At 34.9% G+C, this 27,559-nt stretch overlaps 1 protein-coding gene across 6 annotated transcripts in view; it reads left to right on the top strand.

The window, feature by feature from the left end:
- BTBD8 (BTB domain containing 8) overlaps positions 1 to 27,559 on the top strand; it is a 93,813-nt gene that overhangs the window by 54,628 nt on the left and 11,626 nt on the right. For all 6 annotated transcript variants that reach the window (XM_026497619.4, XM_044383645.3, XM_057310465.1 and 3 more), the window contains 7 exons: positions 3,637 to 3,717; positions 5,129 to 5,225; positions 10,666 to 10,754; positions 11,227 to 11,329; positions 23,049 to 23,231; positions 23,935 to 24,072; positions 25,179 to 25,308. In XM_026497619.4, the coding sequence (XP_026353404.2) occupies positions 3,637 to 3,717; positions 5,129 to 5,225; positions 10,666 to 10,754; positions 11,227 to 11,329; positions 23,049 to 23,231; positions 23,935 to 24,072; positions 25,179 to 25,308 (821 nt within the window). The remainder of the gene's footprint in view (positions 1 to 3,636; positions 3,718 to 5,128; positions 5,226 to 10,665; positions 10,755 to 11,226; positions 11,330 to 23,048; positions 23,232 to 23,934; positions 24,073 to 25,178; positions 25,309 to 27,559) is intronic.

Below are 27,559 nucleotides of genomic sequence, written 5' to 3'. Positions count from 1 at the left end.
CTAGAATGTAAGCTTCTTGTATCCTCAAGGTCTAGAACAGAGCTTATCATTCAGTAAATATTAAATGTGAATGAACTAACTTATGAATGAGTCCTTATGTTACTTCAGCCCACACACAAAGAATCCTTAAACTTTAGGAAGCACACATGAAGCACAGAGATTTTAGTAGATAAGGTACATGTTTATTCTCTGGTCTTAGAGCTCTAATAGATTTTTCTCCCTGAGTATATGTAATGTTTTCATCTCCTAAAAGCTTTTATTCTGATGACATTTAAATGGGGATAGTGCTTTCAGTCTTTCCATCTAAACTGTGGGCTATTGAAGTGATTTATTGTTTTTCTAGGCCAGTTGATTATGTCATTATAAATACTTTCAGTAAAAATAGAAATGACTTACAACACTGTAATGAGAATGCAGTTTAGTAAAACATCTGTAAAACTGCAGGAAAATGGTTTCTTGTCATTTTTATAATATATATTGATATATATATCGGCTCAAATGTCTAGATTTTGCTATGTATTTTAATAAAACTACTTTTGTTTTTATTTAGTCATTATTATCTTTTGTTTAATTATGTCAAGTCTTGAAAGAAACTATTATTTAAATATAAATGACCAATTCTCATTAACAATAAGAATGGCTCTTGAAATTTTGAGGGAAAGTGCATGGAATAGTATACATTGTATTATGCTAGTGTTATAGATTAACAGACTACAGATAATGTGGCATCATTATTCTGAAATCAAATCTTCTCATATCCATAGTATATAAATAAGAATATGTAGAGATTTGACTTTTTTCCTACGTATTAAAGTACGGAGTTTTTGAATCAGCAGAAACCAGTACTTAGCCATAGTAGGGGCCAGTAAATGTGTATTAAATTAAATGAAAAATATTTGTATATTTTCAACTCAGTATTCCTCTGAAGGGTTAGGAAGATGCCATAAGTGCCTTAATAAGCCATTCATTAAACATTCTTCAAACATTTATTGAGCATATGTTATATAAGACAATAGAATCAAACACCTTTCTGAGTCCCACCCTGTGGGACTACGTTTCTTTTCTTCTTGCCTGCCTTCTTTCTTTCCTTTAGCAGATATTAGATAGTATGCTTAACAAACTGTAGGAATCTTATCAACACTGTTCCCATTGATTCCACTGCAGAGCTCCAATATTGTGTGGGGGAAGAAAATTCTTCTCATCCTGGGGGGTACTGAATCAATGCTGACATTCAGCTCCTACTAGAAATGCAAGGATAAATCTAAGATACATCCTGCCCCAACAGAACGCAGTCTAGAAGGAGAAACAAATGTGTAAACAGATATTACAAGTCAGTTTGATAAATGTGATAATGGAGACATAGTATAATGTACAGCTTAAGAGCCTACATTTTGGAGTCAGTTGGCCTGGGTTTAAATTATAGTGTATAACTAGCCATTTGGTCTTGGGCAAGTTCTTTAATTTCAGTTTTTCATTTATAAAATAAGACTAATAATATCTGTTATTGAGATATTATGATGATTAAATGAGCAAATGGCATTCAAAATACTTATTAGTTCAGTAACTGGCTCATAAGTGTTCAGTAAATGTTAGTTATTACTGTTTACCATTCAGTGATTTTTTTTTTTTTTTTTTTGGCCTTGGGGACATTAGAGAAACAATCAGAGATAAAGAGCCACATGTCTGGTGTCTGAAAGATGAAATAAGTAGAGAGGGGGAGCATTTTAAACAGTAAACAGATGTACTAAGGCATAGATGTATAAGGAATTATAAGTAGCTCAGGTATAGGAAATGAGTAGTTCATTTATCTTGGAACAGCTGCTAGAGAGGGGGAACTAGAGGTCAGATGATAAAAGAACACTATATACCAAGCTAAGGAATTTGGACTTTTTTTCTATGGGCTATGGAGAATTGTTGAAGGGTTTTCACTCTAACAGCAGTGTGGGAAATGGGATATGAAGAGATTATTTCAGATAGGAAACCCGCATGAGAGAGAAGATATAGTCATAGTACAGATGAGAGAAAATAAGAGGCTAACCCAGAGTAGTGAGAGGAGAAATAGATAGCAGAGGCTGAATTCAAGAAATTTTGAAGGTGTAAGTGATGGGATATAATGAGGGAGAGGAGTAAGATGAATCTAGGCTCTTAGGTATGTAGATGATAATCTAGATGGTATTAGAGTTGGGGTGGGCAAATAATATACTTTATTCCTGTTCGGAATAATATGAAAGAACTAGCAGATGAAATAAGAAAACATTTCCTTTATTATTTTTTAAAGATTTTATTTATTTCAGAGAGAATGTGTGTGCAAGCAGGGGGAGGGGCAGAAGAAGAGAGAGGAAGAGAATCTCAAGCAGACCTCCCACTGAGCATACAGCCCTATGCGGGATCCATCTCATGACCCTGAGATCATGACCCAAGCCAAAATCAAGGATCGGATGCTTAATTGACTGAGCCACCCAGCCACCCTAACATTTTCTTTATTATCAATAAAAACTGTTAAAGCAGTAAAATGTATTAATGCAAGAACCAAAGTTTACTTGCTTACTATGTCTGTTCTATGACAACCCACCTGAAGGAAGGTCTGAAATTGTACAGTAGATGCACTTCTTCCCAATCACCTCTTCACGCTTGTTCATCAGAGAAGAAAGTGAAAAGGAAATCCAATTACCTCTCATCTTGAGTTCCTCCTGACCAATGACCAGTGATTGTTGCCCATGAACCAGATAATTCAGTCCCCTTGGCACAGAGGCAGAGGGTAAAACAAGATGCAAGAAGCCCTGTAACAGTACTGTGAACAAAATAGGAACAGCAGAAAGAAGATGGAATCTGGGGTACTGGGGGAAGTAGGGAAGAGGATGAATTCAGTTTGAGATTCAGTAGTCAGTAGGACATAAAAATTATCACTCCAGACTACTTCTTAAGTCATATCTTTACTTTTCATCTGTGTAATGAGGATGTTGGTCAAACTAGAGCAGCTGGATAGGTATTACAAATTCAGAAATCTGTATAGCATAACAAGAATCTTTCTAGTGTATAAGGTTGTTTATCTGAGGCTTTAAGAAAACCAGAGGCCATTTGTCAGTGATGCTGGGGAGAGTGTTTCCTTAATGAGCAAGAGGTTGTGTTGTGATGTCTCAGATCCCTTCTAACTCTAAAAGTTCGTTACAGGGGCTCCTGGGTGGCTCTGTCGGTTAAGCTTCTGCCTTTGGCTTGGGTCAAGATACCAGGTCCTGGGATTGAGACCCTTTTCAGGCTCCCTGCTCAGCGGAGAGCCTGCTTCTCCCTCGCCCTCTGCTGTTTCCCGTGCTTGTGTTCTCTCACTCTCTCTGTCAAATAAATAAAATCTTTAAAAAAATAAAAAATAAATAAAATTTCGTTACAGAAGATGCTCAAGTACCAGTGATTTGATAACATACTAATAACACTTTATAACATACAAAAATCTATAGCTACATTTATACTTAGTTTTAAATTAATGGAATAACTGCATGGATGTTATTTGAAGAATATGTTTTTCAGATAAAAGTGAGATTAAAACTTTATCTTGGCTAAAATTTTATGAGAAAGTAAAATATCACTGATACCAGTTAAACCTTAATTATTTCTGTATTTGAATTAAGTTTTATTTTTCAGTATAAACCATGTGGAAATGAATGTTATGATGCATTTTATATATGGAGGAACTTTGGACTTTCCAGACAAAGCTAATGTTGGGTATGTATTACTTTTTAGTGATTTTAAAAATAAAAGTATTAATACTTTGTGGTTTCTGCTTTGTTAAGCTACGTTTTTGTATCAGTGAAGTAAAAGCTTCACTTTTATTATTTTGCCATATCGTGTGTGTGCATTGGGAATATCTAAAAACAATAAGTCACCTTATTTAGAAGAAAAGATGATCTAGAACTCACAGTGATTAGATTAAGAAAAGTATTTGACTAAGCTTTTTTCAGAAATACCTTATATTTGCTTTAGAAAAATAAATAACAGGTTTTTATAAAGTAAAATTGAATTAAAATTTTTTTAAAAGATTTTATTTATTTATTTGACAGAGATAGAGACAGCCAGCGAGAGAGGGAACACAAGCAGGGGGAGTGGGAGAGAAGCAGGCTCATAGGGGAGGAGCCTGATTGATGTGGGGCTCGATCCCATAACGCCGGGATCACGCCCTGAGCCAAAGGCAGACGCTTAACTGCTGTGCCACCTAGGTGTCCCAAAATTGAATTAAATTTTGAACAATTATCATACTACTTTATTTTTAAATTTTAAGATTACTGTCTTAAACAGCAAAAGAAAACAAAAAAAAAAACCTTAAAATTACTTTAAGAATATAGGTATCCTAAAGACCAACAATGGTTATTAAGTGCTCTTTAGTGAAATGCCATCTAAGTTGCTAAAATTGTACTGGAAAATGAAATCTACCTTGCTCTTCTAATTTTTTGGATGTCCTCTTTTATTGCTGTTCTGATATCAAACACATGAAAGCTGCTCTTTTAATTTAAATATTCATTGGTTCCTTTAATTACAAACTGAATAAATATGATTTTGGAGGGAAAGTGTCATGAGTCACAGGGATTAAGTACTGAAGTTTTCACCCCTGGAAATCATGCTCTCAAGGCTTGTTGGTTTCCTAAGTACCTAAAGTGTGGTGCTGGGAAATACTTGCCAAATGAAAGCAGCAGTAGAAACTGAGTCATTGGATACTGTTTCTAATCTTAGGATCATTTGTAGGGATTTTCAATATTATAAGCATCAATTATGCTCTTCCCAAGTAAGTTTTTATTATACAAATTTGTTGCAAAGAGTTTTGTAACTTTTACAGCCTTTGAAGCAGCTTCCTGAAATTTGATATATATGTCACTGAAAATATGAGGGGAATTTGGTTGAAACATCTCCAAATTTAATTCTTGTTATTCTCCACTAACCAAGTCATGTGACAGTGCTTTCAACTTTTGACCTGTGTCCTTTTTATTACCCATAAGGGATATCTATTATGTATGGCAGAAAGGGGTAAAATAAATCAGATTATTATTTTTTCTAAACAGACTATATATCGTCAGGAAATTATTGTATGTTATTCCTTGGTTTTCAAATTGGAGAATTAACAGTGTATCTATTTTTATTTTAGTCAGATACTCAATATGGCTGATATGTATGGATTGGAAGGATTAAAAGAAGTAGCAATCTATATTTTAAGAAGAGATTACTGTAATTTCTTTCAGAAGGTAATTACTGAGTCTCAGAAATATTTTACCCAATGCTTAAAGTCACCCATTACTACCTACTGGATTTTTAACTCTGATAGTGAATAGTACTTTGAATCTTAAAATATGAAGTCAGTTTAACTTATGGGAACTCTAGTTGAGAAAGAGCTCCTATGGTATGTTTGCAAAAACCAGAAATTAATTCAGATCATTTAAGTAAAATAAAATTGACATGGGGTTTATTGAAAGGGTATAGAATATATATATTCTACCTTTATAATTCAAAGGTAGAATATACACTTGGGATTCAGTCAGGGTTTGGAATTAAGAGAAGTCAGGGACCAAAGTTACATTCTCCATTTATCAAAACACATTTATTACAAGTGTTTCATTGGTTCTTTTCCCTGAAAGAACGTTGTGCCTTCCTGTGACTTCTCTTTATGGCATGTTCTTGGGGTGGAATATATTTCTCTTGGTCTCCCCAGGTGAAGTAAGTGTGAATACTAACTTTTAACTTTAGTTTATGCAAACATAAATTTATTGTCTAAAGAAAGATCTCATACTATGCATTTTGTACATTATTCTTAGATTCTCTATCGTTTTAATTGACTCTGTGACTGATAGCTTATTATTTATTTTCTAATTTATTCTTTTCTACATTTTCTAAATTTTCTACAATAGTCATGTGTTACTTTTTTTCTTTTAAGATTTTATTTATTTGAGAGGGGCAGAGAATGAGAGAGAGCATGAGCAGGGGAAGGAACAGAGGGAGAGGAAGAAGCAGGCTCCCCACTGAACAAGGAGCCCGATGCGGGCTCTATCCCAGGACGCTGGGATCATAACCTGAGCCAAAGGCAGACGCTAATCCTACTGAGCCACCCAGGCGCCCCCATGTATTACTTTTATAATCAACAGAAAAACAAACCTTTAAAGAATTGTTTTACATCCATTTCCTTCTTATTGGGTACTTGAGGCAACAGTACGCATTGTATGAATTTTAATTAGGTAATTTTAATAATTTGAATGACATTTAAATTTAGATTTTTGTGTTAGGTAGGACTTTTCCTACCTCTTTGTAAGTTGTAGCTGAGGAAGCACCCTAAGTGCTAAAACAGAGCCATGAATAGTTGCGTATAGCACCACCTCCACTAACACCCACTCAGGGTTTACTGAGAAACAGCTACCTTTAATCAGTCATTCATTCCAGCCTCTAGAAGTAAGGGAACTAGAAGAAGGAGGGTGGTCTGTTGTGTCCTCAACTTTGTAGAAGGTGAGGGATTAAGGATTCTGATGAAAGATTTTCCTTCTCATTCATCTGCTTCCCCATCTTCCCAGCCAAGTGAAAGTTAGGAGGGAAGTACAAGCATATCCTGAATAAAGATTAAAGATAGAATGTATCTGCAATGAGGAGATATGTCTTATCCCTCAGATGGACATATATACCACATCTGTAAAACCAGCCCACTCTGGAGCTTCCATTAAAAATGAAAGAAAATGGTAAGAGATTTCTTGGAAGAGCCTGGAATATGCCTCAGAAACCAGTGAGAGTATACGCAAATGTGGGGATTTCTAAAGGGAGAAGCCGGTACTAGCTTGGTTGTTAGGGACAATAGCTGTTGCCATATATAGAAGATAGTATGGGGCATCCACTCCACTCTCCAGTTACACATGGTAGGCAGGGAAGGAAGAGACCTTAGTGGTTCTGTGAAGATCAGAAGATGCTGGTACAGGGCTGAATGATGCTGTGTCCCACCTAGGTAAGCACTGTGCATCATGAACCACTAGAAGAATCTTTATCCACTGAGAGGCTAGGGTGAAATTCAGTCTGTCCCTAAAAGAGTCATCAGCAAAGGTCATCAAGATCTTAATTAGAGCAAACTCAGTGACATCAACCTACTACCATGTTGTGTCTGGTTAGCTATATGGCCATCTATAGTCCTCTTACACAAGAGTTATACCCAGAAAATGGAGGAGCAGGAGACCAGACCTTGCTCTCTATTCCCTATTCCAGATCTCCCCAACTGTAAATGTAGTTGGTGATGGGGGAGAGAAAAATTCTAAGGTAAAATGTAAGATTGGTATTTAAACAGTACTCTACTGAATTCCAATATCAAAAATAACCAGAAAATACTGGAATTTGCCCATAGTGTCATTAAGGGATGGGAAAAAAAAGAGAGTTTGACACCACATAGTTGCCAGCACTACTTGGGGAAAAAGTTTTATCTTAGTATCTCCTCTGAGCTGAGACTCCTCAATAAACCAATTACATATAACATTTTAAAAATAATCTCTTTTATGGATGGCCTTTGGACCATTGCCGCTGGTTTTTAATATGTTAATGAGTATGTATAGGTTATTGTAACTTCTTGCATTTTACTTGCAATATTCACTTAATTTTTAAAACACAAAAGGCATATTTGTTGACATTAAAACAAGAAAATGAAATTTTAAAAAGATTGTCAATATACTTTATTGAAAATTTATTTCACTTTATTTTGCTTCCTTTAATATCATGTGTATTATTGTGGTAATAGATATTTGAGACAATATTTTATCACTTGATCTTTAAACTTTTTGCTTTACGTATTTTCTTAATCTATAAATATTCAAACATAATTTTTAACTTCTAGAACTCAATTATGTAGTTTCTTGGCAGTGAATTAAATATAGTAAGCCTATTACTACACACTCCACAGTAATACAGATTTGGGTGTAAAGTAATGGGTAGCCAGCTCTGGAACTACTAACAAGCTTTAGTTATTTCATGAACTTCACAATTTTACCTTTTACACAATTAAAATTTTTGGACTTAATTTGTAGAATTAAAGTTAGCTTTATATTATGTATTTTGTGTCACCTCTTTTTTTTTTAAGATTTATTTATTTACTTTAGAGAGAGCACACTCTGGTGTGTGAGTAGGGGGAGGGGCATAGGGAGAGAATCTTCAAGCAGACTCCCCGCTGAGTGCAAAGCCCCACGGGCTCGATCCCATGACCCACGAGATCATGACCTGAGTCAAAACCAAGAGTCAGACGTTTAACTGACTGAGCCACCCAGGTGCCCTTTGCCACCTCTTTAAAAACATATTTTAGGTAGTAATTTAAATATATGTCTTACCAAATTCTGCAAGCAGATTTTGAAAATAACTAAAGGTCAGTCATCCTGTTACAGAGTATTTGGGAATTAGCATTTTTATATAAGTAAAATTCTCAGCGAAAGTTAACCTCTTAAGTCAGTGGTCAGTAAACTTTTTCTATAAAAGGCCAGATAGCAAATACTGTTGGCTTTGTGGGCCGTACGTTGTCTGTCACAGCTTCTCAGCTCTGCTGTTATGGAACAAAACCAACTATAAACAATATGTAAATGAACAGCATAGCAGTGTTCAAATAAAACTTTATTCACAAAAACAGTGGTGGGCTAGATTGGCCCACAGGTATAGTTTGCTAGTCTCTGCTTTGAGCAGCAAGTTATTTTGTATTTTTATTTTTTTAAAAGGTTTTATTTATTTATTTGAGAGAGAGGGAGAGGCACAAGCAGTGGGGAGGGGCAGAGGGAGAAGCAGACTCCCTGCTGAGCAGAGAGCCTGACACGGGGCTGGATCCCAGGACTCTGGGATCATGACCTGAGCCGGAGGCAGATGCTTAACTGACCAAGTTACTTTATATCTTAATTATTTTTTATGGAAATTTTTCTTAAGTTATACATCAGTTAATGGACATCACATTGTAAAGGGCTGGTTATTCCTAAATAAAATGAGATTGTTGGACTTATTAACTCTTGTTTTACTTTTACAATTTTTTAGACTCTGGGTGTTTTTATGTTTATACCAGTAATTTCTTCCCATGAGTTTGATACTATTATCTGAAGTGCTTCAGAAAACCGAATTATTTAACTTGGTAGAATTACCACTGTATAATCTATATAGTGACAGCCATTTCTGATTTTATTTATTTATTATTTATTATTATTTTTTTTTAAAGATTTTATTTATTTATTTGACAGAGATAGAGACAGCCAGCGAGAGAGGGAACACAAGCAGGGGGAGTGGGAGAGGAAGAAGCAGGCTCATAGCGGAAGAGCCTGATATGGGGCTCGATCCCAGATCGCCGGGATCACGCCCTGAGCCGAAGGCAGACGCTTAACCGCTGTGCCACCCAGGCGCCCCATCCATTTCTGATTTTAGAATAACCTAGAGTACCTCCAGTTATCTCAAAGGGAATAACCAAATTGTTAATATGCAAAGCAAAATATTTACATTTAATTTATTTAACACTAATATGATACTTTAGGAAAAGTGTATTAGAAACTCAAATTAATAGCAATTCATAATTTTGAAAGTTGAAAATCACTGACCTTATTAGAAAGACAGTGCTGAATGAAATTCTAAAGAACCTTTGCTCTCCTCTGAGAGCAAGGGATCTTCAGAAGGACACATTTAGAAACTACATACATAAATTGATTGATCAGTGATCTTTATTAAGTGTATAAACCTCACATTACAACAAATGAATGTGTACAAAGAGAAGTTGAACTCTATTCACCCTAATCGGCAATAGATGTGCTTAGGAAATAATCCAAAACCTGAAAATAAATGATATGGGCAATATGTAGCAGAGAGGCTTAACACCAAGAGCAGTGACTTGTTGTCACTATTTATATCTACATTTTATTTGTTTTCTTTACTTCTGTATATGGGCTTTTAAAAATATGTTTTATAATTATGATCTAATTCTCATTTTGTCTGAGGTCAATGTAGGACCTCCCATTGCACATGTACTTAGAGCTATATTTATACTTTAGGTAGCAGATTAGACCATATGGTTGCATTGCAATGTGATGATCTAGAAATTATTATACCATTTTACTTTTAAAAATTAAGCTAAATGTAAGCAAAATAAGTCAGTCAGAGAAAGACAAATACCGTATGATTTCACTCGTGTGGAATTTAAGAAACAAAACCAATGAATATAGAGGCAGGGAAGGAAAAATAAGATGAAAACAGAGAGGAGATAAACCATAAGAGACTCAACTCTAGGAAAGAAACTGAGGGTTGCTGGAGGGGAGGTTGGAGGGGGATGGGGTAACTGGGTGATGGGCATTAAGGAGGGCACTTGATGGAATGAGCACTGGGTGTTATATGCAGCTGATGAGTCACTAAATTCTACCTCTGAAACTAATAGTACACTGAATGCTAATTAAGTTGAATTTAAATAAATTAAATAAAATTCAGCTAAATGAAATTAGAATAAAACTTGTGTGCATTCTGACAGCTGAGAGAGTTCAAGTGCTATTCTATAAAACTAAAGGTTGTTAGTGATACTCAATTTTAATAGAACTGACTTTGAATTACACGCATTTATTCTGCAGTTTAGGTATGTAAATCAGATCATCTTTATGAACCAAATACTTTAAGCCTCTAGAGTTGATAAAGAATATATGTGGTGTTTTCTATCAATTTTAGCCTGTTCCCAGAAGCTTGGCATCTGTATTAGAGTGCCTAATTATTGCTCATACAGTTGGAGTGGACAGTCTTTTTGCTGACTGCATGAAGTAAGTGATCTGAAGTAGTGTTGATACTATTAATGTAGGAATTTTGTTCTTCCGTTCTTCTTATTTTCTGGGGAATTTTGGAATTGGCCTATTTTCTTGGGCACATTGTGTGTGGCTTAATGCATAACTAGTTGTAACAATTGTGAGGAGGATTATTGACTTAGATATTACTCAGCATGCTTGGGATCAATTTTATTTTAGCTGAACCATGATTATTTATGTCAAAATCTGTGCATATAACTCAGAGTGGATTTAAAATATGTGTTTACAGAAAGGGGAGGATAGTTAAGTCCATCAGAGAACTCACAAAATTAACTATAAAGTTCTTTTAAAAAATTTAACTATAAAGGTTACTCATCACATATATATGCACAACTTATATCATTGAAAATAAAAAGTATTATTTGAGCTTTATAATTAAAGATATCTTCATTTCTCTAACTTGGGATTCTTTGATTTTTTTTTTTAACAGGTGGATTGTAAAGCATTTTGCAAGGTTTTGGTCTGAGAGAAGTTTTGCAAATGTACCTCCTGAGATTCAGAAAAGTTGTCTTAATATGTTGATTCAGTCTTTAGTGAGTATAACCTGAATACCCTTGTTTGTATTTGTCATCAAAAAGTTTATTTGATTTTGTATAGGTACTTTCAATGTTTTAAATATAAATGTAGAATTATATTATAAAAGCAAGATGAGAGAACCAATTCCAGATAACCCAGAACCAGTTGAGAACCTGCCTTTAAGATTCTGTTCCCCTGTACCAGATTCATTAGTTAGGGTTCAGAGATACAGAACCACTAGGAAGTATATTTTGGTTTGTGATCAAAGGGAGAGTGGTGCCACAGATGGAAGTTGTACATTGGTATTAATAACATGGATTTCCACTTACTAAAGTGGATTTGGATACAATGCTGTAACTTCTCTATGGCAACATTTCCCAAGAGGATCAGCTGTTTACTTGGTGGCCAGTTAATTACATTGGACCACTTCATCCTAGAAAAGGCAGTGCTGTGTTCTCAGTGAAGTAGACATTTGCTCTGGATATAGATTTGCCTTCCTTGCCCCCAGTGTTTCTGCTAAATCCACTATCCATGGACTTACAGAATGCCTTTTTCACAATCGTGGTATTTCACACAGCATCACTTGTGGCTAATGAACTCACTTCACAGTAAATCAAGTCTGGCAGTGAGCCCATGCTCATGATTTCACTGGTTTTTCCATGTTTTTTATCATCCTCAAATAACTGACTTAATAATACCAGCTATGACCAAGTTACCAGTTACAGAAATTAGTGCTATAGTAGTGATGATATAAATACCCATTTCCCTTTTTAATGTAAATTTCGTTTATATAAACCACTGTTTATATATACTTTTTCCACTGTCTCATATCTCTACCATTTATTTTAAGACATGTTAATAGTAGTTAATTTTATATCTCCGTATTAAAGTTACAGGATACCAAAGGGGATTGTGAATCAGTTTGGAAAACAATAAATATCACCAAAGACAAAAAAGGGACTTTGTATCTGCTTATTGGGAAAGGGTTAGCATGTTTGTTGTATACAGGATAGTTATACCGTGTTAGGCAAAAGCATAACTTTGTTATTGTCTCCATTTGGGAATTAAGTAATGTTTAAAGAGAAGCGTATGGGTACCAAGCTGACAAAGGGCAGGATACAGTGGTTTTGTAACATTGTCAGCTTGGCTAGGATAAACTGTGCTTCCCAGAATTTCCCTCTTTGAATGTTTCCAGTTGAAGTGGCCACAGAGACAACTTGGCGTGAGATTTGGAGGATAAAGTGAAGCAGCAGGCTCTTTTTTTTTTTTTTTTTAAATCACCAGGACTATTGGGACAGGCACTTTTATCTCACACATGTTGCTTGTTTACTGGCTCACCTCGTTGGCATGAAATAGCAGACAAACTGCAACTGCTCCACCTTGCCCTGTGTCCTTCTTTGGCTGCTCTTACCCCTATGCCAAGGATATGTTTAGCTCCATGATGAAGGGCACCAGCATCTCCTGACGGACCCCCATTGTATCCAGGTTGGAGGCAGTGAGACCGGAAATGAGTCCGACATCCTTGTGGGTTATAGTTTATGCTCTTGGATGTCAGCTTTTTCTTGCTCTCCTGTACTTTATATCTATCTTCCCTTCTAAGCTGCCTTCCCTGTGGTCTTCAAACTACATCATCATATGCAAAGACCATTTAACAAGCTCCCATGTTTGCATACAGTCAAATCCCTGTAACAAATTCCTTTATATGTATATAATTAACTCCTAGTGGTTCTTTTTTCTGATTGAACCCCAAATGATACATCAGACTGTGTGACATGGAAGATACATCTAAACCTAACCAGGAAAATAAGTGTAGGCCTTCAGCTGGTGAGATACCACTGCAAAAAATAAATCTAAATCTGTATTTATGCTAATGAAGGACTGTGTAGTTTTGTTGCTTAATATTTTGTATCCGTTTCTTTGGTCAGTGAATAGTTACTCCTTGTTCATGAAGGCAAACAAATGGCCCAGATATAATTCAGTTTACTGGAAGTAGAAACATCATTTACTACTATTACTGTTATTATTTGTGTTATTACTTAGTAGGTGTTTTTAGATCTTCACAGTTCAAAATATAATTTTCGTTTTTAAAATTTTATATAAGAGGTATTCTTATTTCTATTTCACATATGAAAAAAGAATCAGAGAAGTGCTTTATTCAAGTACACAGTCAGTAGATGACAAAGCAGATCTTAAAATCAATTGCTGCCATTCTAAAGATAATATAATAGGTGTTCACTGTGGGCAAAGATTTTTTTTTTTTGAAGAAGTATGGACCTTGACTTCATCATCTCACAAATTGATGGAAGGAATGGCATTTAAATAACTAAGTAAAATACAGGTTAGACTATGATGAGTACTAACATTCAGCTCCATGTCAAAAGCATCCATTCTTGGTAAAAACCCTCAACGGTGTAGAGATAGTTGGAACATACATCAGCATCATAAAGGCCATATATGAAAGACCGACAACTATTATCATCTTCAATGGAGAAAAACTGAGAGCTTTTCCTCTGTGGTCAGGAACAAGACAAGGATGCCCACTTTCACCGTAACTATTTAATATAATACTGGAAGTCTTAGCCTCAGCAATCAGACAACAAAAAGAAATAAAGACATCCAAATTGGCAAGAGAGAAGTCAGACTTTGGCTATTTGCAGACAACATGATACTCTATGTAGAAAACCCGAAAGATTCAACCAAAAAATTGTTAGAAGTAATACATGAGTTCAGCAAAGTCACAGGATATAAAATCAATGTGCAGAAATCTGTTGCATTTCTGTATAACAGTAACAAAGCAGCAGAAAAAGAAATCAGGGCATTGATCTCATTTGCATTTGTATCAAAAACAACAAGATACCTAGGAATAAACTTAACCAAAGAGGTAAAAGATCTGTACTCTGAAAACTATAGAACACTTATGAAAGAAATTGAAGAGGATACAAAGAAATAGAAAAACATTCCATGCTCATGGATTGGAAGAACAATCATTGTTAAAATGTCTCTACTACCCAAAGCAATCTACACATTTAATGCAATCCCTATCAAAATACTACCAGCATTTTTCACAGAGCTAGAACGAACAATCCTAAATATTGTATGAAACCGCAAAAGACACCAAATAGCCAAATATCCTGAAAAAGAAAAAACTGGAGGCATTACAATTCCAGATTTCAAGCTCTATTACAAAGCTATGATCATCAAGACAGTATGGTACTGCCACAAAAACAGACACATAGATCAGTGGAACACAATAGAGAACCCAGTAATGGACCCACAACTATATGGCTAACTAATATTCAACAGAGGAGGAAAGAATATCCAATGGAAGAAAAGTCTCTTCAACAAATGGTGTTGGGAAAACTGGACAGCGACATGCAGAATAATGAAACTGGGCCATTTTGTTACACCATAGACAAAAATAAATTCAAAATGGATGAAAGACCTCAATGTGAGACAGGAAACTATGAAAACCCTAGAGGAGATCAAAGCAGCAATTTTTTTGAGCTTGGCTGTAGCAGCTTCTTACTAGACACATCTCCAGAGGCAAGGAAAGCAAAAACAAAAATGAACTATTGGGACTTCACGAAGGTAGAAAGCTTCTGCAGAGCAAAGGAAACAGTCAGCAAAACTGAAAGGCAGCCTCCAGAATGGCAGAGGATATTTGCAAATGATATATCAGATAAAGGATTAGTATCCAAAATCTATAAAGAACTTATCAAACTCAACACCCAAAAAAGAATCCAGTTAAGAAATGGGCAGAAAACATGAATAGATACTTTTCCAAAGAAGACATACAACTGGCTAACAGACATATGAAAAGGTGCTCAACATCACTCATCATCTGGGAAATATAAGTTGAAACCACAATGGATACCACCTCACAACTTCCAGAGTGGCTAAAATTAACAACACAAGAAACAACAGGTGTTGGCAAGGATGAGGAGAAAGGGGAGCCCTCTTACACTGTTGGTGAGAATGCAAACTGGTGTAGCCACTCTGGAGAATAGTATGGAGGTTCCTCAAAAAGTTAAAACTAGAATTACCTTATGACCCAGCAATTGCAGTATAAGGTATTTACCTAAAGGATACAAAAATACAGATTCAAAGGGGCACATGTGCCCCAATGTTTATGGCAGCATTTTCAACAATAGCCAAACTATGGAGAGAGCCCAAATGCCCATCAACTGATGAATGGGTAAAGAAGATGTGGTGTATATATACACAATGGAATATTAGACATCAAATAGAATGAAATCTGGCCATTTGCAATTATGTGGATGAAGCTAGAGCATATTGTGGTAAGTGAAATAAGTTAGTAGGAGAAAGACAAATACCATATGATTTCACTCATGTGGAATTTAAGAAACAAAACATGAACAAACATATGGGAGGGACCAAAAAAAAAAAGAGAGAGAGAGAGAGAGAAACAAACCATAAGAGACTCTTAAAGACAGAGAACAAACTGAAGGTTGATGGAGGGACAAGGGTGGGGGATGGGGTAGATGGGTGATGGATATTAAGGAGGGCACTTGATATGATGAGCACTGGGTGTTGTATGTAGTGATGAATCACTGAAACCAATATTGAACTGTATGTTAACTAGAATTTAAGTAAAAATTTGAAAAGAACAAAAGTTCCATGTCGGTCTAATTTACCCTGGTAACCCCAGCCTTAGAGCAGTGCCTGGCACATATTAGGCAACTCGTATATATTGTCAAATAAGTAAATAATAAGTATAAGTTATAATTCAGGTATTTACTGAGATCACAGAGGTTATAATGATTGACTCTGATTAGAAGGATGAGAGCAGTAATTTGAGATGAAGCTGAAGATGAGGATGATTTCAAAATAAAAGAAGTATGTTAGGCTATTCCTGACAAACTTTTAAAGTGTACCAGAGACCTGGAGACAGGAATTCTAATATTCTGTAACTGGAATGAGAAGAGATACATTTGGGGAGAGGCTAAGGCCAGATTGGGAGGGATCTTAATTGAATGTCTCGTTAAGAAATCTGATTTTTTGGGGGCGCCTGGGTAGCACAGTCGTTAAGCATCTGCCTTCGGCTCAGGGCGTGATCCCGGCGTTCCGGGATCGAGTCCCACATCGGGCTCCTCCGCTGGGAGCCTGCTTCTTCCTCTGCCACTCCCCTGCTGTGTTCCCTCTCTCGCTGGCTATCTCTCTGTCACATAAATAAAATCTTAAAAAAAAAAAAAATCTGATTTTTTTTTTTACAAGTGGTAAGTATATGAGTTTATTGTAGAATAAGCCCTTCATACTATGCCTCTACCTCTGTTACAATGTTTTATTTTAATTTGTAACTCTAATCTGGTCCTTATAAGCTTTGTGAAAGTTCTTTTTTTCCTTTCAAGACAGATGAACATCAGAACAGCCAAACATCAGTAGCCTTTGGTATCCTGGTGATGATAATGAAAATTAGAAATCATGTCTTTCCTTGTGAATAGTCAACCTTTAAGAAATATTAACAATATATTCTTCATATTTTGTTATACAAACAAAATATAGTTAGTTTTTGATAAAAAATAGGATATTTTTAAATCGTGCTGGGAAAACTGGACAACTACATGCAAAAGAATGAAACTGGACCAGTTTCTAACACTATACACAAGAATAAACTCAAAATGGATTAAGGACCTAAACTTGAAACTTGAAACCATAAAAATCTTAGAAGAGAACATAGGCAGTAATATGTCTGACATGGTCAAGGCAACGTTATTCTAGATATGTCTCCTCAGGCAAGGAAGACAAAAGCAAAAATAAATTATTGGGACTACAACAATGTAAAAAGGTTTTGCACAGTGAAGGAAAGCATCAACAAAACTTTTAAAAAAGGCAGCCTACCGAACGGGAGAAGATATTTGCAAATGATACATCCAATAAGGGATTAATACCCAGAATATATGAAGAACTTATGCAGCTCGACACGAAAAACCAAACAGTCCAATTAAAAACCTGGCAGAAGACCTGAATAGACATTTTTCCAAAGACGACATACAGATGGCCAACAGACACATGAAAAGATGCTCAGCATAACTAATCATCAGGGAAATGCAAACCAAAACCACAATGAGATATCATTTCACACCAGGCAGAATGACAAGTTATCAAAAAGATAAGAAATAACAAGTGTTGGGTGCCTGGGTGGCTCAGTTGGTTAAGCAACTGCCTTCGGTTCAGGTCATGATCTTAGAGTCCCAGGATTGAGTCCCGCATCAGGCTCTCTGCTCAGCAGAGGGTCTACTTTTCCCTCTGACCCTCCCCCCCTCATTCTGTCTCTCTCTCAAATAAATAAAATCTTAAAAAAAAAAAAAAGAAATAGCAAGTGTTGGCAAGGATATGGAGAAAAGGGAACCCTCGTGCACTATTCGTGGGAATGCAAACTGGTACAGGCACCATGGAAAAAAGTATGGAGGTTCTTCAACAAATTAAAAATAGAAATACCCTATGGCCCAGTAATTGCACTACTGGATATTTACCGAAAGAAAATGAGAACACTAATTCAAAAAGATAAATGCTCCTCTCTGTTTATTGCTACGTTATTTACAATAGCCAAGATATAGAAGCAATGGAAGTGTCCATTGATAGATGGATAAAGAAGATGTGTACGTACACACACACACACACACACACACACACACAGAGGAATATTATGCAGCCATAAAAAGGATGAGATCTTAACCATTTGTGACAATGTGAATGGACCTAGAGGGTATTATGCTAAGTGAAGTAAGTCAGACTGAGAAAAACACTATATAATTTCACTTATCTTTGGAATCTAAAAAAACAAATGAATAAGCAAAAAGCAGAATCAGACCTATAAATACAGAACAAATTAGGGTTGCCAGAAGGAAGGGGTGGGAGTATGGGCAAAATGGGTGAAAGGGACTGGTAGATACAAGCTTTCAGTTATGGAATGAATAAGTCACGAGAAAAAATGGCACAGGATAGGGAGTATAGTCAATGATATTGTAATAGTGTTGCTTGGTGACAGATGGGAGCTACACTTGTGGTGAGCATAGCATAATGTATAGAGAAATTGAATCACTATGTTGTACACACGAAACTAATGTAACACTGCGTCAACTATACTCAAATAAAAAATTTAATAGAATATTTTTAATTTTTTTCGAATTAAAATTTAAAATAAGTTATCCAAAAAGTGAAAGAGCAGGCAGTCTTCTTAGTCTTCTTTAGTTCTAATTCAGTTCAGCTGCATGTGCCGTGATGGGTGCTTTACTCTATCAGTGACCTCCATTGGTGACATGCCCAACACTGTCATGTACCAAGGGAGATGAGAAAATGCTGCATTGAACTATATTTGGAGGGTTTTGTTTGTTTTTTATTAATGTCAGGGCAGTTAAGTAAGATGTGACTGCTCCGGGGGATGGGGGGCGGGGGGAGGTATGAGTATAAGAGAGAAAGGGTTAGAAAAGTTATGATTTTATAATGTGTAATTACTTGAACTCTTTTAAAACATGATTAAATTTTTCTGTGTCAAAATATTTTGTTTAACCCCCTTTAAAAAGCAAATTATGAAGAGTTTTTAAATTTAGGAAAGTTAAAACAGAAGTAAGTATACGCATGGTCACTAGGGTAAAACAAAGTTATATATATTATGCTATTAGTCCTAAGGCCAAAGGATAGCTTAAGACCTATTTGATTAACACATTATCATAAAAATTAGGAAGTAGTATGAGTCATAATGTTTGTTCAATATATAGTATTAATATACCAGGAAGCTTGCTAGAAAAATTTCAAGTTGAATCTATACCTCACATCCTGATGTACCAGGGATATATTCCAAATAGATCAAAGATTTGAATGTGGAAAAAAAACCCAACATTAAAATACTACAATAAAACCTAGGAGAATTATAACCTTGGCAGGAGAGTGGGGATATAAAAGTCAGAAGCCTTAAAAAATTCTGATTACATAAAAATGCAAAATTTCTGTGTAGTAAAAATGACCATAAGCAAAGTCAAAAGACAAATGACAGTTCATATCATACTTTTGATTCTAATTTTCGTAATATAGAGGAGTTCTACAAGTTGATTTTTTTAAAAAAAGGACAGAATTAGATCACAAAGAAAATACAAACACCTTAATTCGATGAATAAATCAACTTCATTTAAGAGAAATGGACACAAAAATTACAGTATCAAACTATTTTCTGTCTTTTAGAGTGAAAGGAATTAGCACAACTTTTGCTGTGTTTGGCTGTGACTGAGAGTAAGAATTTCTTTTTACTTTGTAACCCAGTACACTCACACATATAAGACTGAAACAAGTTTCACAAAAGAATACTTACCATTATTACATGATGTACTGATATTTCCTATTTTTCTCTTTTCTCTCTTCTTTGTTTTGTTTTCTAATGCTGATCGTAAGCCACTAAAAATATTTCTCTAGGTTGCTAGGAGAGAAAGCTACAGTTTGGAAAACAGTCCTCCGTTGAATATATATTGGCAATGTTTAGGATACTGCTGGTGCCCCACCTCATATCCTCTTGGCCAGTGTGTGAACTCCAGCCATTGCTGCAAGATCCAGCTGCATTTGCGTGCAATCCGACAGCACTTTCCCTCAGCCACATCACACTTATTTCTCATTTTCTGGTCTAAGGCTTCACTGTCACTCTACACAGGGTACCTACAGCTCAGTAATTCTGACACCTATGCAAACCTGGAAATACAAGGAAGTTAACAACCCAGGGGATAAGCCTTGATTAATGGGAGATGGGAGCCAGTGGTTAAATGTTTCCCTGTTTTGTCCCTAGGGCAGAATAAATCAAAGTGCATTCTCTGGCTCTTCAGAGGGTCCCCAGCAAGATTGAGCCTCGTTGCCTATAAAGTGTATGCTTTATCAGTGCTTGTCAAACTTTAGTATATATGCAAAACACTTCAGGATCTTGATTACATGTAGGTTCTAATTCAGTAAGTCAGAGGTGGAAGCTGAGATTCTGTGTTTCTAATAAGCTCCAGGTGTTGCAGATGGTGTGGCTCACACTGAGTAGTAAGGACCTAGAAACCCTACCCTTCCATTGACTTTCCCTCCTTCCCTGTTTCACTCCCCTAATGCCTCAGATTCTCTTGGGATCACTTAAAAATAAACTATGCATACAAGCCTGTTTCTCAGGCTCAGGGTTTAGGCAGAACCCAGGCTAAGACAAGTAGTAATCACCCAGTAATTCTGTTTCTAGGAATTTATCCTGTAGAAATGTTCCCATTTGTATGAAATAATTTTATTTACAAGATCTTTCATTACAACATTGTAATAGCAGAAAATCAGAAACAATGTAAATATAAATGGAGGGTTGGTTGAATGACTTAACCATATGGTGGGCTATTACGTGCCTGTTAAAACAATAACAAGGCTCTTTATATTCAGATAAAAAATATTTAAGATGAACACTAAGTATAAAGGGGAAGTATAGAATATCATTTATATTAATGCTTCCATTTGAGAAAAATAAAGGCAATATTACATATATTTATTGTGTGCATATTATGAAATAACTCTGGAAAGATACAGAAAATAAATAATATTGATTGGGAGGTGGGAAAATGGGTGGCTTGGGGACAGGAAGGGAAGGGGACTTTTCTTAGTACTGCCCTTTATATATTGAAGTTTGGAGCATATGTTAACTACTGGATTAAAATTTTATGTGTTTGGTCTAGAAATGTATGACATTTTCTTCCTTCTTTGAACCTCAACCTTCTTTGAACTCTAACACTTAATGTTATGTATTCAGGTCAATATTGGAATAAGATCACATACCACCTATGTTATCATTTATGTCCATATTTAGTTTTCCAACAGGTTCCAACATAAATTATTACTCTACTTTATATCTGTATTTTTTAAAAAAATTATTGTCATAGCAGATAACATTATGTGTGTAGTAAGCACTTTGTAGATATCTGCCAAGTTTATTTGAATACCCTACATTTGGCTTCACCACCAGAACAATCCCTACAGTAGAGCAAATTGGGCTTATTGCCTAAAATCACAGTTACTCAGAATGTCACCAGAGGAGGAAAGGATGATGGTACCAAAAAAAAAAAAATTATAGCAATGTATGATATTTTTACTCTAACAAAACAAGGGAAATATATAATACATTTTAAAAGAATTCTTGGTAAGTGGGTAAAATGTTAAAAGTTTTGTTGTTCAAGGATTAAACTTAATTTAGCTTAGGAATTCACATATAGACTCTCACCCTCTGATGATGCTAAGAAATGAACAAATGTTTGCGGGTCTACTATGACCCAGTTCTGAACTAGGCCCTGAGGAAATAATAGTGAGCCAAAACAGACATGGTTTCATGCTCAGTAAACATACAGCCTAGTGATAGAGACACGTGTTAATCAAGTAGTTGTGTTCATGATCGAATAATTACAAATGAATCAAGTAATGTAAAGAAAAGATACAGGTTCTCTGATGGCATGTATAAAAGGAATCTGATGTAGGGCTAGACATCAGGGAAGATAGTTTGAGTTGAGATCTGAAACATACAAAAGGTGTGCAGAGTTTACATCCAGCAGCCTATATTAAGGATTTCAGTCTGTTACTTCCAGATGTGTCAGTTATCTATTGCTCTGTAACAGACTACCCCAAAACTAAGTGACTTAAAACTATAATTTATAATTTCTCATAATTTTGTGGGTTGCCTGGGTGATGCTTCTACTGATTCTTCCTGAGTTCTGTCCTACAGCTGCTTTCAGCTGATGGCTAAGTTGGAGCTCGGGTTCCCACTCTATGTGGTCTTTCTTACCCAGCTTCTTCATGGCTTTGTGGTCCCAGAATTGCAAGAGCACAAAGACAGAAGCTGCAGAACTTCTTGAGACCTTGGCTCTGGAACTTGCACAGTACCACTATTTCTGTAAGCAAGTGAAAAGGCCAGTCTAGATTTAAGGGATGAGTAAATGAATTCCACCTCTCGATGGATGGAGCTACAAAGAATTTGTGGCCATGTTTTTCAATCTACTACAATCAATTGGGTAACTATTTACTCATTAAACATTTATTTACTAAGCATTGGTTCAAGAACTAGAAATCAAATATGAGTAAGATACAGTAATGTATATGGGGTCATTTTTTCCTTTTCCTTGGAGCACATGGTATTTGTAAATTTTCATTCTACCTTCCATAGAGATCAGTGTTCATGAATATTTTTTCCTATGGTATAAAAATGAATCATCATTAAATGAATAAAATATAAAAAGAGTCTTACCTAATTAGAGAGGAGGAAGAAAATCACAGAAGACTATAAGTAATTTTTAACCTTTCTGAATTTGTAATAAAGTACATGTATTTTATAGTCAGAAAAGAATTAAGGTTATGTCAGCATAACCATACAGTTATGAATGATGTATATAAACACAAAAACTAAATCAGTAGTGAAAATCTCAGGTCAAGGTTTTCTTTGTGGTTATATTATACCTCTGCTCTCAAGTTTGTTTTAGCTATCTTTTAGAGGTGGTTTGTTCCCAGCTCAAGGTTTGCCCTTTTGGATAATTCTTAATGAATGAATAAATAAGTATTATAAGTAATGACAAAGACAGCTACCTGGAATTTTAGAGAGTGTGTGTGTGTGTGTGTGTGTGTGTGTGTGTGTGTGCAGGAAAGATCATAAGAAAACAAATGTATTTTATTTGCTTAGAAAGTTATATTATGAATAGTAATCTAACTTTTTTTCCCAATTTTTTTTTAAATTATAAGAATGATAAGAATGCTGCTTTTCTTCTGATGGAAAGTGACAGGCTAATTATCAGTTTACCCAGAGTGAAGTGGACAGAAGTAGCACTGACTATGGCATCTCAGCTGCAAGAGGAATGTATTGCATTTATTATAGAAAACTTCTCCAAGATCATTCAAAGTGAAAATTTTGCTCTTCTCTTACAGGTACTATGTCTAAAATTATATCCTATATTTAGCCCCATCTTTGTGTTCTAATCATTATGTAAGAGTTTTTATACGCAGGTTGCCTTTGATTAAATTAGTGTGACTTAAATAAATTCCATAGCAGATGGCATGCTTGCATAGGATTTAGAGCAGTGATGGACAGGATTTTTGGCTCACAAGATAATGAAGGCAGGAGGGGACAGGTTTGAGTGCACTGGCAAGGCATAATGTAACTCTGGCCAACAGTAGCCCTCAATCAGCATAAGCCATATTTTAGAAACCAGTCATAAAGATACTCTTTTGTCAGTAATACAGTAATGGTCCATGCAAAATTCTCAGTCTTATTGGGGACCCACTTGTTCTAAATTTAGTTATTGAATAAAGAACTTTGATTATTTATTTCTAGTTCTGCTCTTAGAACTATTTTGGCTTCTAGGAACAGTGTGTGTGTGTGTGTGTGTGTGTGTGTGTGTGTGTGTGTGGTGTGTGCAGATATTTTTTAAAAAGGAAACGGATTTTTATGATAATGGTTGTTATAATTATGTAATTATAATAATTACTATATTATTAACAGAGGAAATAAGATTTCTGGTTGACTTTATATGGCCAGTTATGATGAATGGTCTGTTATTAAGCCAGAGTTTCACATTTCTTACACATTTTACGTGTATTCCTATTAAATATAAATTTCTATGTTTTGTAGTCACAAGCAATGAGCAGCACAGCTGATCTATTGGACAAAATTTTAAAAGCAATTGAAGAAAACATTACCACTGAAAATAGCTGTTCTCTTTTTATGGCTCTGGACATGTTACTGAACTCTGACAGTACAAAGGAAATGGTATTTAAAGTGATGAAATTCATTTAAATGATATAATATTTGAATTGTTTTAAGATTTTAAAATATATGCACAGGGGCGCCTGGGTGGCACAGCGGTTGGGCGTCTGCCTTCGGCTCAGGGCATGATCCCGGCATTATGGGATCGAGCCCCACATCAGGCTCCTCCGCTGTGAGCCTGCTTCTTCCTCTCCCACTCCCCCTGCTTGTGTTCCCTCTGTCGCTGGCTGTCTCTATCTCTGTTGAATAAATAAATAAAATCTTTAAAAAAAAATTAAAATATATGCACATTTTAAATGTTGCATGGTTCATTAAAGCTAGGTGATGGGGGGTTGGTTATAGTCCCTACTTTTGTGTCTGTTTGGAATTTTTCACAAAATAAAAATGTTTAAATTTCATTTACCTCTAAATAGACTTATTGTAGAAGTTCAGAATTTGGCAGTTTGACTCATTCATTCTAAACATAGTTTAGTACTTAACAATATTAATTGGTACAGCGTAACTCTAGTATTTCTCCCCTGTCACTATATTAAATTTCCTAAATATAAAACTTACAGAAAATTTTAAATAATTTTTTAGAATTCTTAATGATCAGTGTTTTATATTTTTATAATATATTCTTAATTCCTTTTTGTCTCCAAAAAAATCATATTTAAAATTGGATTGAGTAGGAAAAAGCAAAATTAAAATATTACTTATTTTTAAATGCATTTAATCAATGTTAGTAAGCTATTGGAAATTACTGACATTTTTTATTTGTTCAACAAGAATGATAAAAAATTTCATCATATTTATTACTATTACATAGAGTATTTGACCTTGTAATGTCATAGTTGATTTGAAAAGGCTTGTAGAACATATTCATGTAGAGGCCCTTGGTGATTTAAAATAATGTTTGGTTGAAAGGATAAGGTTTAGCTTCATGTTCATTATAAAATTCTGTTTTTGAAGAGTAAGCCTTCATAAATAACATGTACCCGACGATTTTAAAAATCTAAGTGATGACATCATTGATCTAGCTTAGGAGTAAGTAGATTCGGAAAGGAATAATGACTGGTTGCTATGACAATGTGGCTCTCACCAGCTGCTGATTTGTTGCTTGAACACAGGGTTTTACGTGCAAGATCCAGGCTCTGCGTGATAAGCTGTGGATCTTCCTGGTTCAGTCTTTCTATGCTGTTCGTCACACAGAAAGCTGGAAGCTGATGAGCACAGATGATCAACAGAAAATCCAAGCAGGTATGTTAGCCTTGAGATTTTTTATTCTTATGATCTCTGTGACAAGAGGTGTTTTGAGGGGATGCTAATAAGTGGTAGGAATAACATTATTTGCTTCTGTTCAATAATAGCTTGCTGATTGAAACTGGTGATAGTATGTTTAGGCAGTTTTAATAAATCATGCTTTGTTGTTCTTGGAAAATGACTCATTTCCTTTATACGTGTATTTATCAGTTTTTAATCCTACTCTATATTAGCAGCAGTGTTCCAGCCAAATTTGCTTAAAAGCGTTCTTATAAAGAGATTAGAAGTATCGGAAAATGTAAGCCACATAGAACATATTACCAAACATACTTTCTCTTCCTTTTTACATATATTTTGCCATAAAGCTTTTCCATCTTTGGTATAATATATCATTTCTTGTGGTTTTGTTTAAACTAGATGGCTTTATTTCACAACTGATTGGTTCAGTGATACGGTGTGTGCTATTGCGGAGTGCCCCTCGGGAGCCGCACGGTGGTCTCTGACATTTAATAGGTACCATTTGAAATGATAGCATTAAACAAAAGATGTCTATTGCTCAGAATGTACGTTTGTTTCAAAAATATTAAGATAAAAATTTTGAGGGTGTGGAACTAAAAATGGCTTCATGACTATTTTTGGGTTAAAGCAGGTACCTTAGAAAAAATATTTGCAGATTGAGCAAGTATACTTTTAAAAACATTTTTAGAGACTGTATTTTAGGAAGTGAACATTTTTGTACTATAAAACACAAAACCAAATGTGATATATTCTTGATAGTACATAGATATGTTAAATTCTTTAATGGAATAGGCAGAATATGATTTGCTCTGTCTTGCATTATAAGCATAACATGAAAGCGTAGCTAGATGTGAACTGAAGAGCACTTTTCAAAGAAATTCCAACAAAATAGTAAAAGAACAAAATCATGAAACAATGAAAATCTCAAGGTCTTCGGGAATTTGAGGTTTTTTTCCTTGTGACTATTTCTGTACTGATTTTTAGATGGCAGTTAATTTTTACTACAAAATCTATTCAGTGTGAAGAAATAAGATCGGCATTGCATGAGTAGGTGTCATTCAACTCTCTTCTGATTGGTAGTAAACTTTGTTTTTCTTCATTTTACAGGATTTCATAGTTAATTGTGCCTTAAACGGTATTCTTTATCTTAATTCTATAAAGTGCTAATTAAAAATACATACAAATACATATATATATGCACATATGTAAAACAAAATGTTATTGATAATTGTACTAATTGTCAAAAAGAACTTTTCAATCCTATCAGTCTAATAATATTTTTTTAATCTTTAGTATGTTGATTTATAATGAGTCCTGACTTATGGATAGTTACTGCATTGGGAAACCCCAGATAAAAGACTGATTGTAGATTGTCTTTGTTATAGCATTTCTTTAATTCTAATTGAGTTACTGACCTTTGGGAGAAATCTTACATTAACTTCTTTTTGTGTAGAATTGTGCAAAGTCATTTGCTTACTATAAATCAGTCCCTATAATGCCATTTCTAGGATCCTGCTTTGTCTTATAGCACAGATCCTATAGAACACAAGTAGTAGAAGATGCAATGGGAGTGTTACATATAATTAATACATTTTTCATCAGCTGTTTTAATAAATATCAAATAATTTTTGGAGTTTATATTTCTTCAAACTATGTTTTAAATAGTTTGAAATTTAACCTTCAAAAGAAAGAAATACATTAGCTGAACTATATTTATAGCTCTTGTCCCATTATTCCTATGTATTTTCCTGACGTCATTCAAATTCTTACTTGAAGAGCATAAAAACATGAGTTCTCCAATAATTCCCACATAAACTTAATCTAGAAAGTGAATTCTTATGTAATTCTAAAAAGAATGTGAGTTTGAGGATTGTTTCTTATTTTCAACAGAACCTTATTTTTTTCTCTTTTCTTTCCTTCTTCCTCATGATATCTCTGCAAAACCAGGAAATATTTGTAGTGAATTTCAACAGAGTATTTTTACATTTTTTAGATAGACACTTTCTCAAATTTAATGGTTTATAAAATATTATGTTTGCCACAACCCATAATTTTTTGAAATTTGGAAAACTAAATGAAACCAGTTATCTCTAAAATTTCACAGCTTGAGAAAATTTCTGGGTTTTTTGTAAATGTATGAATCTTCTCATGAGATTTTTATGTTTCTTATTTATTAATTTTAATAACGTTAAATCCATAGAGACCAGAAAATAGGAATGAAAACGGGGTT

The sequence above is a fragment of the Ursus arctos genome, unplaced genomic scaffold (assembly GCF_023065955.2).
Source record: "Ursus arctos isolate Adak ecotype North America unplaced genomic scaffold, UrsArc2.0 scaffold_12, whole genome shotgun sequence".
Classification (NCBI taxonomy): Eukaryota; Metazoa; Chordata; class Mammalia; order Carnivora; family Ursidae; genus Ursus; species Ursus arctos.
The sequence above is the reverse complement of the archived record's forward strand: the minus strand, read 5'-3'. Positions and strand labels throughout refer to the sequence as shown.